Source organism: Urocitellus parryii, chromosome 3 (genome assembly GCF_045843805.1).
Source record: "Urocitellus parryii isolate mUroPar1 chromosome 3, mUroPar1.hap1, whole genome shotgun sequence".
NCBI lineage: Eukaryota > Metazoa > Chordata > Mammalia > Rodentia > Sciuridae > Urocitellus > Urocitellus parryii.
Genome location: NC_135533.1, coordinates 206603312 through 206619770, shown reverse-complemented (window position 1 = coordinate 206619770; position 16459 = coordinate 206603312). Strand labels below are relative to the sequence as shown.

The 16459-nt window shown below is 56.6% G+C and overlaps 2 protein-coding genes across 3 annotated transcripts; one reads left to right on the top strand and one right to left on the bottom strand.

The window, feature by feature from the left end:
• Nucleotides 1-508: 508 nt before the first annotated feature.
• On the top strand, nucleotides 509-7197 carry Syde1 (synapse defective Rho GTPase activating protein 1). The gene is made up of 8 exons (XM_026389928.1): nucleotides 509-647; nucleotides 2190-2534; nucleotides 2676-3320; nucleotides 3476-3690; nucleotides 4299-4425; nucleotides 4638-4798; nucleotides 5290-5515; nucleotides 5861-7197. The coding sequence occupies exons 1-8, from the start codon at nucleotides 560-562 to the stop codon at nucleotides 6259-6261; spliced, it is 2208 nt and encodes a 735-aa protein (XP_026245713.1). The 5' UTR covers nucleotides 509-559; the 3' UTR covers nucleotides 6262-7197.
• A 37-nt stretch (nucleotides 7198-7234) lies between these two features.
• Nucleotides 7235-16209, bottom strand: Hacl2 (2-hydroxyacyl-CoA lyase 2). 2 transcript variants are annotated; one of them, XM_026390056.1, is made up of 16 exons: nucleotides 15467-16209; nucleotides 15033-15177; nucleotides 13657-13858; nucleotides 13398-13525; nucleotides 13177-13315; nucleotides 12980-13091; nucleotides 11569-11668; nucleotides 11335-11432; nucleotides 11090-11226; nucleotides 9710-9844; nucleotides 8622-8736; nucleotides 8364-8533; nucleotides 8216-8286; nucleotides 8069-8140; nucleotides 7806-7911; nucleotides 7235-7673 (listed from the first exon to the last, which is right to left on the bottom strand). In XM_026390056.1, the coding sequence occupies exons 2-16, from the start codon at nucleotides 15165-15167 to the stop codon at nucleotides 7495-7497; spliced, it is 1899 nt and encodes a 632-aa protein (XP_026245841.1). In that variant the 5' UTR covers nucleotides 15168-15177; nucleotides 15467-16209; the 3' UTR covers nucleotides 7235-7494. The 2 variants fall into 2 exon arrangements, with proteins under 2 accessions (XP_026245841.1, XP_026245842.1); XM_026390057.1 differs by having other exon boundaries at nucleotides 15748-16209.
• Nucleotides 16210-16459: the final 250 nt, after the last annotated feature.

The following is a 16459-nucleotide window of genomic DNA, read 5'->3' as shown; positions in this document are numbered from 1 at the left end:
CACCCAGTTACACCACTAAGTTTGGGGGCAGTTGTTAAACAGCAGTAGTAACTGAAATTGGGAAGTGGTAAGGAGAGTTGGTGGGGAGGGTGGCAGAGAGGGACTAGGGAGACCAAGGAAGAGGTCTGGGGAGATAGGCCCGATAACCAAACGGGTGATACTGGGGCTTGCACGGGTTGAAGCACTAGATGGGACAGAGGGGAGGGGATACATGCAGGATGCGTTTTGGAGATAGACCCCATGAAGTTGCTGGATGCTGGGTAAGAAGGAAGAGGAGAGCCAGGCCTGTCCTCATTCGTAGTTGGGTAGTTGGAGCGGAGAAGAGTATCCCAGAGCCCCCATCCTGTCCCCTCCCGGCCCCAGGCAACTACATCTCCCAGCATCGCCTGCTCCGGCCGCGGGAAGGGGAAAAAAAAAAGTTTGGGCCAAGCATTCCCGGAATGCGCTTCCTGCCGGCGTGGGGCGGGGGGCAGGCAGGGAGGCCGGGGCGGGGCGGGGAGGGCAGCGGGCTGCGCGGCCGGAGCCCGGGGCGCGCACTCGGCCCGGCCCGGGCCCCAGCATGGCCGAGCCCCTGCTCCGAAAAACCTTCTCCCGCCTGCGGGGCCGGGAAAAACTTCCCCGGAAAAAGTCGGACGCGAAGGAGCGCGGTGAGTGCGAGGCGCGGCGGAGGGAAAGGGCGCGGAGCCCCACCCGTCTTAGGGTCCCAGGAACCCGGGCAGGGACGACTGGAAGGACCGGGAAGCCCCGGAGAGCCCCCTGAGGGTCAAGAGGCTCCGGACGCAGGCGGGCAAGGGTCCTGGATGGAAGGGGCCGCGGGGGAGGGGGCGAGGACCGTTATGTGTAGCTGGCCTGAGATGCCAGCGCCGCGGGCTCCTTGGGAGGCCCGGGAGGGGGACCTCACCCCTGACAGGAAATGGGGCCTCGACGGAGCGCCTGGAGGGTAGAGGGGAGGAGGGGCTGGGAGGCCGGGACGCCGGGACGCTGGGGCCTCATCAGGCAGGACGAAGGGGCACCAGGAGCCCCGGAGGCCAGGATGGGAGATGGGGGGCGTACTCCTGCACAGACAGAGAGAAGCGGCACACTGAGGACTGCAGCTGCTCCCCCAGTGACTGCAGCTGCGCCTGCCCTGGGCAGTCCCAGGAAATTGTACCTTTTTATGAAAATAGAGAAACTAAGGCACACCGAAATTGGGTGATTTGACCTCTGCTACTGATGATAAAGACCCCTGAAACCCAAGGTGATGAGAATTGTGGGTCAACTGGCAGCAAGACAAGGCCTCAGAGAAACCAAAGCTACATAGGTCAGAGAGCCCAGGAAGGAACCAGTTAAAGGCCAGACCACTCCATGGACCTGACCCCTCCTCCCTTTCCAAAGATTTCCAAGGTTCCCAGGGCCAGAGAAGTGACAGGGTGCCCACACATAAACACACACAGGAAGTAGCCCATGATGTCAGACAGAGGATGGAGCAAAGGGGAGGCCACAAGGCGTTGACTTTGGGGATCTGGGCTGAGCCAAGGGACAGAGCCCACCCTAGGAGCGGGACAGAGTTTGGAAGAACTGGGTGCTGCAGAGAGAACCAGCATTCAACTGGTCTTCGTTGTTCCATTTGTCATCATGCCTGCTCCTGTCCCAGGAGCAGGACAAGCCAGCATCCTCTGAGGGCTTGGGTTTAGCCATAACTTGATGTCTAAGAAGCCCTTCCCACACTAACTCTCTAAAGTCTCCCCAGAGGTGGGCGTTGCATCTTCCCATTCCGCATGGCAGGCACTGAGGCTCAAAGAGGGGAAGTGACTTGCCCAAAGCCACCCAGTGAGAGGGGACAGGACAGGCCTCCATGCCAGGATTAATGAGAGAGCTGGAAGAGTGGAGACAGGAACAAAGGGCCTGAGGGCCCAAGGACACCTGACCTGGACCCCTGATCCTGGAAGAACATAGTTCCCTTTGGAATGCTAGGGACTGAGAGGGGATTCTTAAACTAGCAGCCAAGGAGATCACTAGCTGGTGGTGTCCCATTCCAAACAAACCAGCAGGCACCAGGAACTGGAAGGGCATTCCCACCTGTCAAATCAATTGCATGGAGTAAGGGCCAATACTAAGTGGACCCCAACCACAGCCCTGCTAGGGGAAGAGCCCTAGGCTGGGGCTGCTCTGGTAAGGAGCTGAGTCTCACTCTCTTTGCTTTCCACCAGGACGACCAGCCCAGCGCCCAGAGCCCAACCCTCCTGAACCAGAGCCCCAGGCCCTCGAAGGGTCCCAGGCTGGAGCAGAGGGTCCCCCGAGCCCTGAGACATCTCGGAGCCCTACAGGTAGGGGAGCCTACTTGCAGAGCTTGGAGCCCAGCAGCCGCAGATGGGTGCTGAGTGGGGCCAAGCCACCTGAGGAAGCAGTCTTGGGGCCAGGAACATCTAGCAGTGGAGAGCCTGCCGGCGAGATCTGGTACAACCCCATCCCTGAGGAAGACCCCAGATCCCCAGTATCTGAGTCCTTGGGACCACAGCCAGGCTCAGCTGAGCCAGAGGGCCCTACCCACCAAGGTAAGCACAAGCCTCACACTTGCCTCCCCATTCCCAGTGACCTCAAGCCTCACATGTCCCCAGTCCCTCCCTAGGTGCACACATGCCTCATACCCTGTCCCCAGCCCAGGTTCTGGACCCTGAGGTCTGCTCTTCTCATAGGTGCAGCCCCCGCCAGTCCCCCAACCAAAACCTCCCGCACCAAGTCCCCAGGCCCTGCCCGGCGCCTCTCCATGAAGATGAAGAAGCTGCCAGAGCTGCGTCGCCGCCTGAGCCTTCGAGGCCCCCGGGCTGGCAGGGAGCGGGAGAGGGCTGCTCCTGCTGGCTCTGTCATCAGCCGATACCACCTGGACAGCAGTGTGGGGGCCCCAAGGCGGGCAGCAGTGATCGGGGGCACTCGGAGCCCGAAGGCTGGGTACCTCAGTGATGGCGACTCACCAGAGCGCCCAGCAGGGCCCCCATCACCTACCACCTTCCAGCCCTATGAGGTGGACTCAGCAGCCCGAGCGCCCCCTGCTGCACTCTGGGGCCGCCTCAGCCTGCACCTGTACGGGCTTGGGGGGCTGCGGCCAACATCAGCGGCCACCCCAAGAGACCTCTGCTGCCTGCTGCAAGTGGATGGAGTGGCCCGGGCCCGGACAGGGCCACTGAGAAGTGGACCAGACTTCCTTCGGCTGGACCACACCTTTCACCTGGAGCTGGAGGCAGCCCAGCTACTGCGGGCCCTAGTGCTTGCCTGGGACCCTGGAGTGAGGCGGCACAGGCCCTGTGCTCAGGGCACTGTGCTGCTGCCCACAGTCTTCCGAGGTAGGACATGGAATGGAATTTTAGGAGAGGGATATGGCACAGGACCCAGCTTAGGGGGCTAAGTGAAGGGCGAAGGGTGTGGCCTGGCCTAGCGGCGGAGCCAGGACACAGGAACCTCTAGGGCAGATCCAGCCCAGTCCTCTCTGTGTCCTCAGGGTGCCAGGCCCAGCAGCTGGCCATACGCTTGGAACCCCAGGGGCTGCTGTATGCCAAACTGACCTTGTCGGAGCAGCAGGAAGCACCTGCCACAGCTGAGCCCCGTGTCTTTGGGCTGCCCCTGCCGCTGCTGGTGGAGCGGGAGCAGCCCCCGGGTCAAGTGCCTCTCATCATTCAGAAGTGTGTTGGGCAGATTGAGCGCCGAGGGCTGCGGGTAAGTCCCAGCCCCCCCCCCCCCCCCCCCCCCCGTCTGCTGACCCCCAAGACCCCAGGGTATGAACACCTGTCCTCCAGCCTGGGCTACTCCTAGTTCCAACCCCAGCTTAGATAAGGGCAAGAGACACACCTCCCCACACGCCAGGTCAGAACCCATGGGTAACCCACCCATTTGATAGCAGGATCCTGGCCCTCACAAGCTCAGAGTCTCATAGACAAGACTAGCAGCTCACAAATGTAAGACTGCAACTGGAAGGCAAGTTAAAAGGAGGAGGTACCCAGGAGCTAGGAGAGCTTAAAACAGGACCTGGCTTGGCTGACATAGAAGCTTCCTGGAGGATATGAGAAGCTGCTTGAAAAGTCAGAGGAGGTGGGAGCCAAGATGACAGATCCAAACAAAGGGTTGTGAGGACAGGTTGTCTGAGCACCCAGGGAAGAACTCCCTGACAAGTGTTGGAGGAGTAGGAAGCAGCCAGTAGTAGTCAGTTCCCACCCTCCAAGCCCAATGTCCACTAACACCCTGGCCCAGACCTCCATCCGCCAACCACTGGGGTCTGATCAGTCTGTGGCCCCAGCAGGACATCCTCTCTCTGTCCCCACACCCAGGTAGTAGGGCTGTACCGTCTGTGTGGCTCAGCAGCAGTGAAGAAAGAGCTTCGGGATGCCTTTGAGCGAGACAGTGCAGCTGTCTGCCTCTCCGAGGACCTGTACCCAGATATCAATGTCATCACGGGTCAGCCTAGCCCCTATTCCCCTGCCTACTCACTTCCTTTCAACCCTCACCTCAAAGCTGGTCTGGTGGCCCTGCTGGGCCTCAACCCTCAAGTCTAACCTGTTTTCACTCTCCTGCATCTGCTCTCCTCTTCTACCCACTTCCAGCCTCGGGGACCCCTCTGGCCTCAGAAGCCAGGGGTGCTCTGACCAGAGGGGGCCCTGTGTCTGCAGGCATCCTCAAGGATTATCTTCGAGAGTTGCCTACCCCACTCATCACCCAGCCCCTCTATCAGGTGGTTTTGGAGGCCATGGCTCAAGGGCCCCCAAGCAGAGTTCACCCAAGTCCTGAAGGCACCCGCAGCCTCCTCAACTGCCTGCCAGATGTGGAAAGGGTGAGTTGGCCCTGGTGGTATCAATGGGAGCTGCAGGACATGGAGTGAGCAATACCAATTCGGAAACTGAAGCCCAAAACAATTAAGTGAATTGCCCAAGGTCAGACTCAGGATATTTCAAACACAGAGTGAAAATACAGATCCGTCTACCTGCTAGGAAGAGAAATTCCTGAGATCTTGAACAAGTTCTTTCCCTCCCTGGGCCTCAATTCCTTCATCTGTATAGTGGGATTCAGGACAACCCAGCCTAACAGAGGAGTGGGCCCAACCTCTGTCATTCCAAAGCTAAATTGTCCTTAGCCTCAATTCCCCCCTCCAGCAAAAATGGTATCCTCATACTAATATCTAGTGATTAATAGTCTTACCTCAGCCTCCTTCCAGTTATGAAACCTTGAACCTGTTTCCCACTCTGAGCCATCTTAGTATCTCACAGGGGCAGCAGGGGTTCAACTTTGCCTGCCTCCTGCCCACCATCGCAACCCTCTCCCCAGGCCACGCTAACACTTCTCCTGGACCACCTGCGCCTTGTCTCCTCCTTCCACGCCCACAACCGCATGACTCCGCAGAACCTGGCTGTGTGCTTTGGGCCAGTGTTGCTGCCGGCGCGCCAGGCGCCCGCCCGGTCCCGCATACGCAGCACGGGCCCAGGCCTCGCCAGCGCAGTGGACTTCAAACGGCACATCGAGGTGCTCCACTACCTGCTGCAGTCTTGGCCAGGTGAGTACACTCACGGCCTGCGCCGCCAATACAGAAAGGCAGTCGTGGCGATGCGTACCCCTGTGGCTAAATTCTGGGATTTAAAGCAGGCCACGCCCCCTCGCAGGTAAACCGCTACCCGGTTGCCTCAGCAACCGGTTCAGATCCAGCCAATCCCTCTTTGATGCGGCCAGAGGCCCCGCCTCCTGGCGGACCATTCAGGCCCGGTTGCCTAAGCAACCAGTTCTAGCCCGCCAATGAAATGCTAATGCGGTCCAAGGCCTTGCCTTTCCAGAGGCCAATCAGGTCCTCGGTGCCGCTCAATGTGCGTGTAAGTCACCACAAGCTCGCCCTCCTCTCCCGTAGATCCCCGCCGGCCCCCAGAGGCTCCGGAGGTCGCACCATACTTGCGGCCCAAACGACAGCCACCTCTGCACTTGCCGCTAGGGGGCCCCGAAGTGGTGACTCGGCCCCGCGGCCGCGGAGGCCCAGAAAGCCCTCCCAGCAACCGCTACGCTGGCGACTGGAGCGTTTGCGGGCGGGACTTCCTACCCTGTGGGCGGGATTTCCTGTCTGGGCCCGACTACGACCACGTGACTGGCAGCGACAGCGAGGACGACGACGAAGCTGGCGGACCAAGGGGCGCTGCAGACTTTGAAGACGAGTTTGACGCGCCTTTCAACCCGCACCTGAATCTCAAAGACTTTGACGCCCTCATCCTGGACCTGGAGAGAGAACTCTCCAAGCAGATCAACGTGTGCCTCTGAGCCCGCAGAGCGGGCGGGCCCCTGGTTACTAAGGAAGGTTCCTCGTAGCTAAGGCAGTGCCCTAATGACTTGAGAGGCCCAGACCTGTTACTCAGGCCGAACTCCTGGTTTCTAGGGAGTTGTCAAGGTACCAACCTCTCATGCCGAGAATCACTCCCAGTTTCCAGCGGCCAGTATTTGGGCACTAGTTACTGCAAAGGCCAGGCAGCAGGGATATTAGGGACAAGCTGTCAGAGCCATATTTTCTGAGCACCAGGGCTTATCTTGCTGCCAAAAGGCAGATTCCTGCTTGCTAGGCTGGCCTCTCTTGCCTCCCCTTTGCCAGGGAAATACCAATTACTGTGAGCATCACCTGGGGTGGTGAGAAACCCCCTAGTCAGTCCTCTTGCTGCTGCCAACCAAATCAGTATTAGCTTTGAGCACTGCACTCCGTTTCTCCCTCCCTCAGAGGGTCCAAGGACTTATCATGAGGTGCTGTTGAGGGGGATAGCCCCTATCCTGGCTCCAGCTGGATAGGGGTAGCCTGGGGTTTATAAAGAGCGAGCTGGTTTCCCCACCCTCTTTTCCAGGGAAGACCCCATGATTGGCCTCCAACCAGCAAATGGAGATAACAGAGTCTGTCTCTTACCCTCCCAAGCTCCCATTCCCCACTCCTGAAAAAATTGAGCACTTAACCCCTCCCTTTTGGAGGGACCCCACCTGAAATGTCAGGTTGGGGGCACTTTGGTACGGAACATATTTATTGCCTCCGTGCATGTGTGTGTCTGTGTGTGAGGACTAGTGTGCATGGGCCCGACTAGAGCGGGTATGTGGGACTTTCAGGGACCACAGAGGGGAGAAGAGTTTGCAGTGCCCAGGCACCCTGAAATCCCCAGTAAGCCAGTGGGAGAGTAAGGTACCCTTCCTGTCTCCCTCTTCTTTCCCTCACCTCCATCTTTGTGGACAATAAATCAATATGCACAGGTTCTACAGCTGAGTCCTTGGGCCCACCTGGGCCAGAAGTGATTTATTCAGTCCATACGTAAGAGAGGAGGGTAGAGAGGCACAGCTGGACCCACAGAGACAAAGGCCCAAGGTTCTCCATGGCTGTCTGGTACCTCTTGAGCTTTGATCCCTCCACACCTTTCTCGGGATAACTGTAGTTATTGACCTCATGGAATAGGCTCAGAGCAGGCAAGGATGAGACTCTAAACCATCCAGGAAGTCCAGCCAAGTGTACTGACCCACAAGGCCCTATACAGAAATGGAGCCATCACGGAAGTCCGTCCTCCCAATGAGAATGTTGATCACGACTGGGTGGCCATCCCGGCACTGCTGCTGGCCATCACGCAGCACCTTGACCACATGATCTTCATTCTCCCGTGAGAGCAGCAAGCCCTGGGCCCCCAGACCCATGGCTGCTTTGTGATAATCTAAAAGAGAGCAAGTCAGATACTGGCAGAGGCCCAGCCCAGAATGTAGCCAGTCCAGGAGAGGAACACTAGCCCTGCTGGGCCTGAGATAGGATCCCACCTACCCACACACCCCCTGCCCAGACCCCTCACCAGTGTAGGCCAGGCCACAGGCCACATTGCTGCCCAATCTAGGCACCTGCTCCCGAGAAATCTGGGTCCAGCCGGCATCATTGCCTACCAAGGCCATTACTGGAATCTGCAGGAAAAAAAATAGGGCCAGGCACAACCTTCAACCCAAAGGCCAGTCTAGCCAGAAAACAGGGCCTCTGCCAGACAGGCTACCCCTTCTCAGCCCACCCCTGACAGCCTCTCCCAGAAGGGGCTCTAAGCTTCCCTCAGGGAAACCCAGTTACCTTGTGTCTGACGAATGTGTCAAACTCAATGAGACTGTAACCAAAGGCTCCATCCCCAAACAGACACCAGACCTGGTAGGGGGAACAAGGATGGTTAGGGCGGCTCATGACCCAGAAAAAAGAAGTCTCCCATTTCCCGCACTTCACCTCAGCATCTGGCTGGCACAGCTTGGCCCCAAGTGCAAACCCTGCGCCAACTCCCAAAGTCCCAAAGGCCCCTAGAAGGACAAAAAATACAGATAGTTGTGAAGGGTCTGGATTATGAAAGCTTCCCTAGGTGTGGGCTTCTCCTTACCAGGATCAAGCCAGCGCAGGGGGCCTCGGGGCTGTACCAGGTAGGCAGCAGTTGCTACGAAGTCCCCACCATCAACCACAAGAAAGGAGTTGTCAGGCAGAGTCTCCTCCACCAGCTGCAACACCCGCAATGGGTTCAGGTGCTGGGCTACAGGCATCGCTGCCTTCTCCCTACAACAGGGATGCAAAAAGTCAGTAGACCCCATGGCAGAGCCTGCTGGGAACACACCCTCCCATGTCCACCCCATCCAGCCCCCACCGAAAGGTCTGCTCCTTCTGCCGATCCGCTTCCCGCAGCTCTTCTGCCCACTCTGGAGCCCACATCTGGCCCTGAAGGCCTTCTACCAGCTTCAACATGAAGGAGGCCACATCTCCTAGGGAACAGAGAGAGCACAGCTTCAAAGCAGTGCCTTCCTCCTGCCCTTAGCACCAGAGGCCTGAAGATGGCAGGAAGCCAAGAGCAGCATCCAAGCAGAAGGCATGGAAGCAGGCCAGGGGTGCTCCTAGGGCAAAACAAGCTAAACACACCTGAGTCACCAGAACCAGATAAGGGCAGCCCTGGAAAGACACAGCACAAACCAGGGAAATGAGGTTTAGGGAATCCAAAGTAAATTACAAACCCAATCTAACCTCGTCACCTCCCTGTCCCTTACACTCCATATCATGAAGTCCTGTCAATTCTACCTTCAAAACAGCAATAAAAATAGCTCTGCCCCACTTAAGGAGGTCTCTCAAACCAAGGCACACAGGAGCCTGCAGTGAGCATCCAGGTGGTGAATGAGTAAACACCCCACTTGAGAAGTGAACCGAGGCCTGGAGATGTTGAGTTCCTCACTCAGTCTTTCCCCACTTTGGGCCATATCCTTTCTGTCCTAGCCCTAAACAGCCCTTCTCCTCCTCTGCCAGTTCCCCTTCCAGGGGAATGCCCACCAGCTGCTAGGGTGGACATTCCCAAACACAAATACACTGGACCTGCTGCCCACCTAAGAATGCTCCCACACCATGGGGGAGAATCGCTGTCCTCAGAATGACGAGCAAAGTAGAGCACAGAAAGGGATGGGATGCAGAGTCTCAGGGGCCAACAAATAAGCTGACACAGAGAGGGCAACAGGCAGTTCAAATGTACCCAAGCAAGTGATCATGTGCACATTTCCAGCCCCCTACCCACCTCTCCATTTGTTCCTATGGAAACACCCACCAGCCTGACAACCAAATGTGTCTCAGGTTGCCTGGGTGTCCCATAGGGCAGGGTCTGGGCCTTGATCTCCCAGTACCCAGCTCAAGTCAGCTGCAGCAGAGGCCATGAGGAGAGCGACCATGTAAGTGGTGAGGATACTGGGGGCTCACCCTGCACAGCCTCCTGGGGCTTCCAGAAGATGTCTGAGTTGAGCAACATATCATCTCGGTTCCGATTGATGATAATTATCTTGCTCTTATGGCTGAGGATACGGCCATAGGAGAGGCGAAAGTCACACACAGCTCCTGGGATGAGGGATAGGGCATCAATATCAGAGGGTCAGTGCCCTAGGTGATGCCCACTACCTTACTTTTAATCCACTGTGGACACTGTTATATAGTTCCCATTCTTCACCTCTCCCTGTTCCTATACCATTGCAATGACTTTGCAGCTCTTGAATCTGGACTGGCGTCATGAGCAGCTCTGGCCAACAGAATGTGGCAGAAGCAATAGCATGCCGTTCCTAAGACCAGGGTAAAGACGCCTCAAGGCAAAGATGGGAGCTCAGTAGTACAGAGCTTGCCTGCCATGCACAAGGCCATGGGTTCAATCTCCAGCATAACAAAGAAAAAAAAAGAGGCCAGGTGTGGTGGCACACACCTGTAATCCCAGAAACTCAGGAGACTAAAACAGGATAATCACAAGTTCAAAGCCAACCTCAGTAACTCAGAGAGGCCCTAGTGACTTCACAAGACCCTGCCTCAAAAAACAAAAAAAAAAAACCAGCATGTCTCTCAGCCTCCAAATAGTGACCCAACCCAGGCTAGCCTGCTGGCTGCTGGAGGATGCAGAACATGGAGGTAAACATGGAGACTTGGTTATCCAGCCGAGACACCCTTGAACAGCCACAGAGCCAGGCAACTCCCAAATAAATGAGCAAGGCCCACCTCCACTAGCACAGCTGCCTGCCCAGACTTAGACTCATGAACCAGTCTGACCAAACCCAGAATTACCACCAAACCTCTAGGTAGGTCTTAAGAAATCACTGTAAATCACTGAGTTTGGGGAAGGTTATTACAGTCCTGGAACCACATAACAATGTTCTGGTCAGTGGCAGATCACATACACATGTGACTATGGTCCCATGACATGACATCACCCAGTGATGTCACAGCCACATTATTTTTCATAAGTTCACTTGATGATGTTCACACAATGCATCTCTCAGGATGTAACCCCATTGTTAAGAAATGCCTTGACTGTATACAGTAAGACTGTATACAGAGAATGCCTATTATGCACTTGGCACAGGATTCAAAGGGCTTTTTGTGTAAATGTAAGACACGGCAGGGACACTAGGGTTCACCTCAGTGGAAGCCCAGGCACAGCACACAACTGCATCCTGGGAGGGGTTCAGCAGAATTTCAGACTCAAGACTGTTCAAAAGGGAAGGTGTGAAGGCAGAGGAAAGAGGGCAGGTGGTGGGGGGCAGGTATCAGTGATGAGAAGGGGCAGAGGTTCTTGGAGGGAGGGAGGGTGCTGAGGCCCACCTGCCAGGAGGACAACATCTGCTTTCTTCAGGGCTGCACCGCGGTTCTGCCGGATGTGGAGGGGGTGGTTGCGGCCCAGCAGCCCCCGTGCCATCCCCCCCAGGAAGCAGGGGACGCCTAGGGTCTCCACAGCAGCCCTGGGGGTTCAGGCAAAGCAGAGATCAACGTGCCCAGGGCCTCCTCCCTCCCCACAGGGCACCAGAGGACCAGGGACTGGGAACAAGGGCTAGGCTAGAGCTCCTCACCGAAGCTTGTCAGCAGGTACTGGGGGCAGCAGGGCCTGACTCCCCAGCAACAACAGGGGCTTCTTGGCCCGGCTCAGGATCTCCACACAGCGCTGAACCTGGGGCAAGAAGTGGGGCTCAAAGGGTTGTCCCTAGTCACCATCCCCCCGCAAGACTAGGGTCCCAATCCTGGCTCTGGGAGAGGGTCTGTAGAGCTCTGCCAGATGGGGAACCTGGGCCAGGTAAGGGATTCACCTGTTGAGGGGATGCCTGGGGGATGTCCAGGGGCAGGGGCCCTTCAGGCTGAGGCTCCCACGCCCCCACAAACAGGTTGGCCAGGCAATTCTTTAAGTACCTGCGAGGAGGAAATGAAGCAGCCAGTTACCAGAGTGCACCAGAGGGATTCCAGCCAAGGAAAGTGAGGGACCAGGAAAGCGACTGGGAGCAAAGTGGAAAGAACAGAGGTGCATAAGCAATGGCCTAGGGACACCAAGCTTCAAGCTGCCTGTCTGCTCTCAGAAGCCTCTGTGGCCTCCCCAACTTGACAAGGCCCCCACAGAAACAAGTAATGCAAACGCAAGGTGTCAGGATGGGGGTGGTGCCTGTGGGTCAGGTAGATGTCGGCTTGGGCCCCCAGGTTATGCCACTTCCTAGCTGTGTGACTTTGAGCAAGTGACTTCACCTTTCTCAGCTTCCTCCTCCATTTATTTAAAAAAAAAAAAAAAAAAAAAACCCTTCCCTTCTAAGCTTCAACCAAGGGTATAAGTACTTTGTGAAGCATTCAACCAAGCCCCAGTTATTAACATTGTTCCCCTGGTTTTTTTTTGTTTGTTTTTGTTTTTTTTAATAAATGGAAGTATCCCCTGTTTGTTAACAGCGTTTTCCCAAGCCTTGAGTTTTCTTAAGGCCCTGGAGACAAAGAGAAATCTTGCCCAGGCCTTGCCCTCAGGGAACTCTCAATCCAACTAAAGACAGACACGTGGGTGTTGGCAGGAAGCCACAGGAGCTCAAAGCCAGAAGCATGTTTGCTGTTAAGGAGTCAAGGTTGCAGAGAGAGAGATGAGGCCAAAGACAGACCCATGAGAACCCACAGTTTAAAGGAAAGGCAAGGGAAGAGCTGGCCTTGAAAGGGGCACCACGACAGGGGTGTGGAGGGAGAGAGAGAAGTAGGGAACAGGTGATCAGGAGTCCAGAGGGCCAAGAGCATCAACAACAAGGACATAAAACAAATTCCCTGCTGCTTAAACCAGCCCCCAGATTACTTCTAAGAGACCTATCTTGTCCATCAATGTCACCCCATGCCATAGCTGGGGCTCACTAAATATTGAAGGAGGTGCAAAGACAAGCAAAGGGAAAGGCAGAGGGGAAGGGGAAAAGGAGGAACAGGAGGAGGAGGAAGAGAAGGAGGGCTACTTTGAGCTCAGCCTCTTTCCCTCTCCACCCTGCTCACCTGCTGCCACCTTGCTTTCCCCACCCACCAATTTCATTCCTGCCTCAGGACCTTTGCACATGCAGTTCTTCTACTTTGAATGCTCTCCCCACAGCTAGTTTCTCTCAGTCCATGTTCAAATCAATGAATGAGTCAAAGGAGGATGGATGTGTGCAGAGAGGAGGCTGCAGGTGAGCGGGGGAGGGGGGACAGTGTAGTGGCAATGGCTCTATTCACCAGGAGATCACTCGACCCATGAGGCCTTTGGGCAACTTGGCTGGCACCATCTCCTTCTGGACCATGTAGTAGGGGTACAGCACATCGACAGGAAGCTCCACAAACACTGGACCTATGGGGTCAGGGAGGAGGCTGAGCCTGCAGCACCTCCCCCAGCCTCTGGGTCTGACCACTGCCCAGCACTCCACCCCACCTACCTGGGGTGCCCGACTGGGCAGCTGCCATTGCAGCCCTCAGGGTGGGAATAATGTCGCGCACCCTCCGTACAGATGCACAGAACTTGCAGAGTGGCCGGAATAGGGACATCTGATCAATGGCCTGGAGAGCACCCCGTTTCTGGCAGAGACAGGGTGTGACCATTACCATATGAGCCCCTGGGAACCTCCCTAAAGCCCCTACACTCCACAAGGATAGGCACCTGCAGCAAGGTACTGGCGGCCCCTCCAAGGAGCAGGACTGGGGACTGTGCCACCTGAGCATTCTTCACAGCAGTCACTGTATTGGTGAGGCCAGGACCTGCCGTCACTGCCGCCACACCCACCGTCCCTGAAAGAAAGACCCTGTCACAGCCATGCCCACCCTCCAGCCATCCTCCTACCTCCCAAAAGCCACTCTTACTCAGAGATGCCCTATGCCACTGTCCCACCAGCCCCCAGTCCTCTCGGCACTGCCCTCACCTGTCAGGCGAGCCACAGCATCAGCGGCAAAGACAGCAGTGACTTCATGGCGCGTGTCTACCACGCGGATGCCCAGCTTCTCACAGGCCACCAGAAGCGGGGAAATGTGGCCACCAACCAGTGTGAAAATGAACCGTACACCATGGGCCCTCAGCACAGCTGCCACATTTTCCCCTCCATGCCGGACACTCGTCTCGTCCACCTGAGCCACAAGAGCAAGACTGTCAAGGGCTACAGCATGGGCAGCTGGGAGAAGGGCCAGGAGCAAGGTCAGAGGTCAGGGTAACTTGAGTGTTGATTAAACACATACCATACTATACATTAGGCTCAGGGCAGGGCACCTCATCTTATCATATTCTCTTCTTATCATCTCTCTCATTCAGGTGAGGACACCAAGACTTGCCCAAACAAGATTCAAAGTTCAATAGAAAGAACCCACTTTCTTAAGCACCCATGTTACACTGCCTTTCTTGGGACAAGAGAGGGAAGGTGGATATACAGAACCCACAGGAGTATGGCCAGGGCAGGGAGCCACTAGCAGGGACTCCTGCCTGTTCACTGGTATCCCTGCAGGGCCAGGCACTTGGACTGCTACTTCAGCCTACCTGATCCTTCCCACTCACTGCTGAGCAGGCCCAGGGCCAGCTGGCAAGCTGCCAGTCACCACATGCCTGGAACAGAAGGACGCCTGCTGGCACAGACTGAGCCAAGCATCCTAGCCCCAGCATCCTCATCACCTTAAATCTCTACAAACTTCAACATCAGTGACGTGGCTCCTCACTAGAAGAGGAAAGGGTCTAGGAAGGAGTAAATTCTTGACAGCAAGTGGTCTAGAGTGAGACTTGGGGGGTCAGCTCTACCCAAACCTATAGCCTAGGGCAAACTACTAAACAACCTCTCTGGACTACCATTTCCTCTTGTGGAAATGAGAAAAGAAACAGCAGCACCTGCTTTCAGGAGGTGGGCAGGGATGGGTGAGAAAATTCCTCTAAAACGTTAAGCTCAGCAGATTTCAATTATCACAGCCACACCCTCTCATGTCTGCCTTCAGCCCACTTATGCTACTGGGCTAAGAAGGCACGATCCTAGGTGGTGTCCCTCTGCTCTGTGATAAGGGCTCAGGCCCCTGGGTAAAGAGGCAGGCGGAGTGTGTGTGTCCAGGCACCGATAGTTTCCCTTATCTCTTAGTAGTGGCAAAGTCCAGGACCCACATACAACTTGGAAATGGGGACTAAGCCTTAGAAAGACTCTCCCCACCAATCTGGACTAGTTGAGACTCGCTTTCCCCACCTGTAAACTGAGTGAGTTGGAAGCGCACCATAAGGGCCCTCCTTCCTTGGGTGTCCCCAGCCCGCCTCCCGCCTGTGCCCTGGCACCTTGTGCATCAGCTGATAGAAGAGCCCCAGTCTGTGAGCGGCGCCCAGCAGGGCAGCCAACAGTGTTCCGCAAGTCACGAGCAGGAACGAGGGGAAGAAGCCCTCGGCAGGGGCGGTGACCGCGGGGTTCTCCATGAGGTGGAACCTAAGGGAGAAAGCGCAGTGCCAAGACCTGGGCGCCACGGACAATCTCAACCGGAAGAAGGCACGTCCCCTCTTCCAGGTAGGATCCTGGGCCACGCCCCTTATCCAGAGTTTCTAAGAGGCCACGCCCCCAATCCTATCAGACCACGCCCCAAACGCGTCAGAGGCTAGCCGCGCCTCCCGGGCCGGGCCAAGCCTCTCATGACTCCAACCCCACTCCCTTACGTCACCACCACCCAAGCTAAACCAATGCGACAACGGCACTAATAACAGTTATTCTTCCCACTTACCTATTTGTCAATGTATCAGCGGGAAGCCCCGCCCCTCTTTTACACAGGACCCCCAATCTCAAGTCCAGTGGTGAGCCCACCCCACGTCTACATCACCAAGACGCAGGAGACCACGCCCCCAAGTTAGCGAGTGCGACCCTTTTGGCCCAAGCCAGGCCTCTTCCCGTTGGACGGCACGAATTCTAAGGCCGACTCTCGACCTCAAGTCGCGAATCAAGGTCAAAAGGCACAGTATGCTTCTATGCCAGCTCGACCCTTAGGGTCCTTCAACTTTCACCTACAGGAAGTGGCCCTGACTCCAGCGGAATTCGGCACCCACGTGTCATGTGACCCGAGCGCACTGCTCTGCTCCTTTTGCCCACTTGGCTCAGCGGCGCCCCGTAGTCCACCGAGAAGCGCATGCGCAGAACTGGAGCCACGCTGTGGAGGGGAAGGAACCCGCCCGTAAAAGCCTTGTCTTTACTGGCCAATTTGCGCACAGGCCCCACCTCCCCTGCTTCTCATTGGTTCGCGCTGCAGACCGCAAACCCTCTTCTTTTTTAATCTACAGGCCACGTCCCTCGTCCTCTTCCACCAGACGAGACTCGCGCAGGCCCATATTCCAAGGTCTTTCATTGGCCCAACATTGCGGTCCCGCAGGTTCTGGACCCTCCAAGAGCAGCTTGCTTTCCTCACGAGCCGAGGCGACCCGTTTCACGTTAGCCAGGAGTGGACCGTCATTGCCCGCTCTCCGGAGAGCCGGGTCATCAAGGACCTCCTCCCAAGCAAGCCCCTCCCCCTTCACTCCTCCCACCCCGCACGAAGCCCCGCCCCCTCGCCGTAGGCCCACCTGCGCTGGGGCATCTGTCCTTTTCTAGACCCTGGAAGTGGGGTTCGCTCCCCAGGGAGTGGAGTACCGTGGTCCGGATGCCGTTCCACCACGTCCCAGACTGTTCAGCCTCTGGAAAACTAACTACCGGTCGGTAAAGGAGGAGTCGTTCTTGTGGTCAGCGC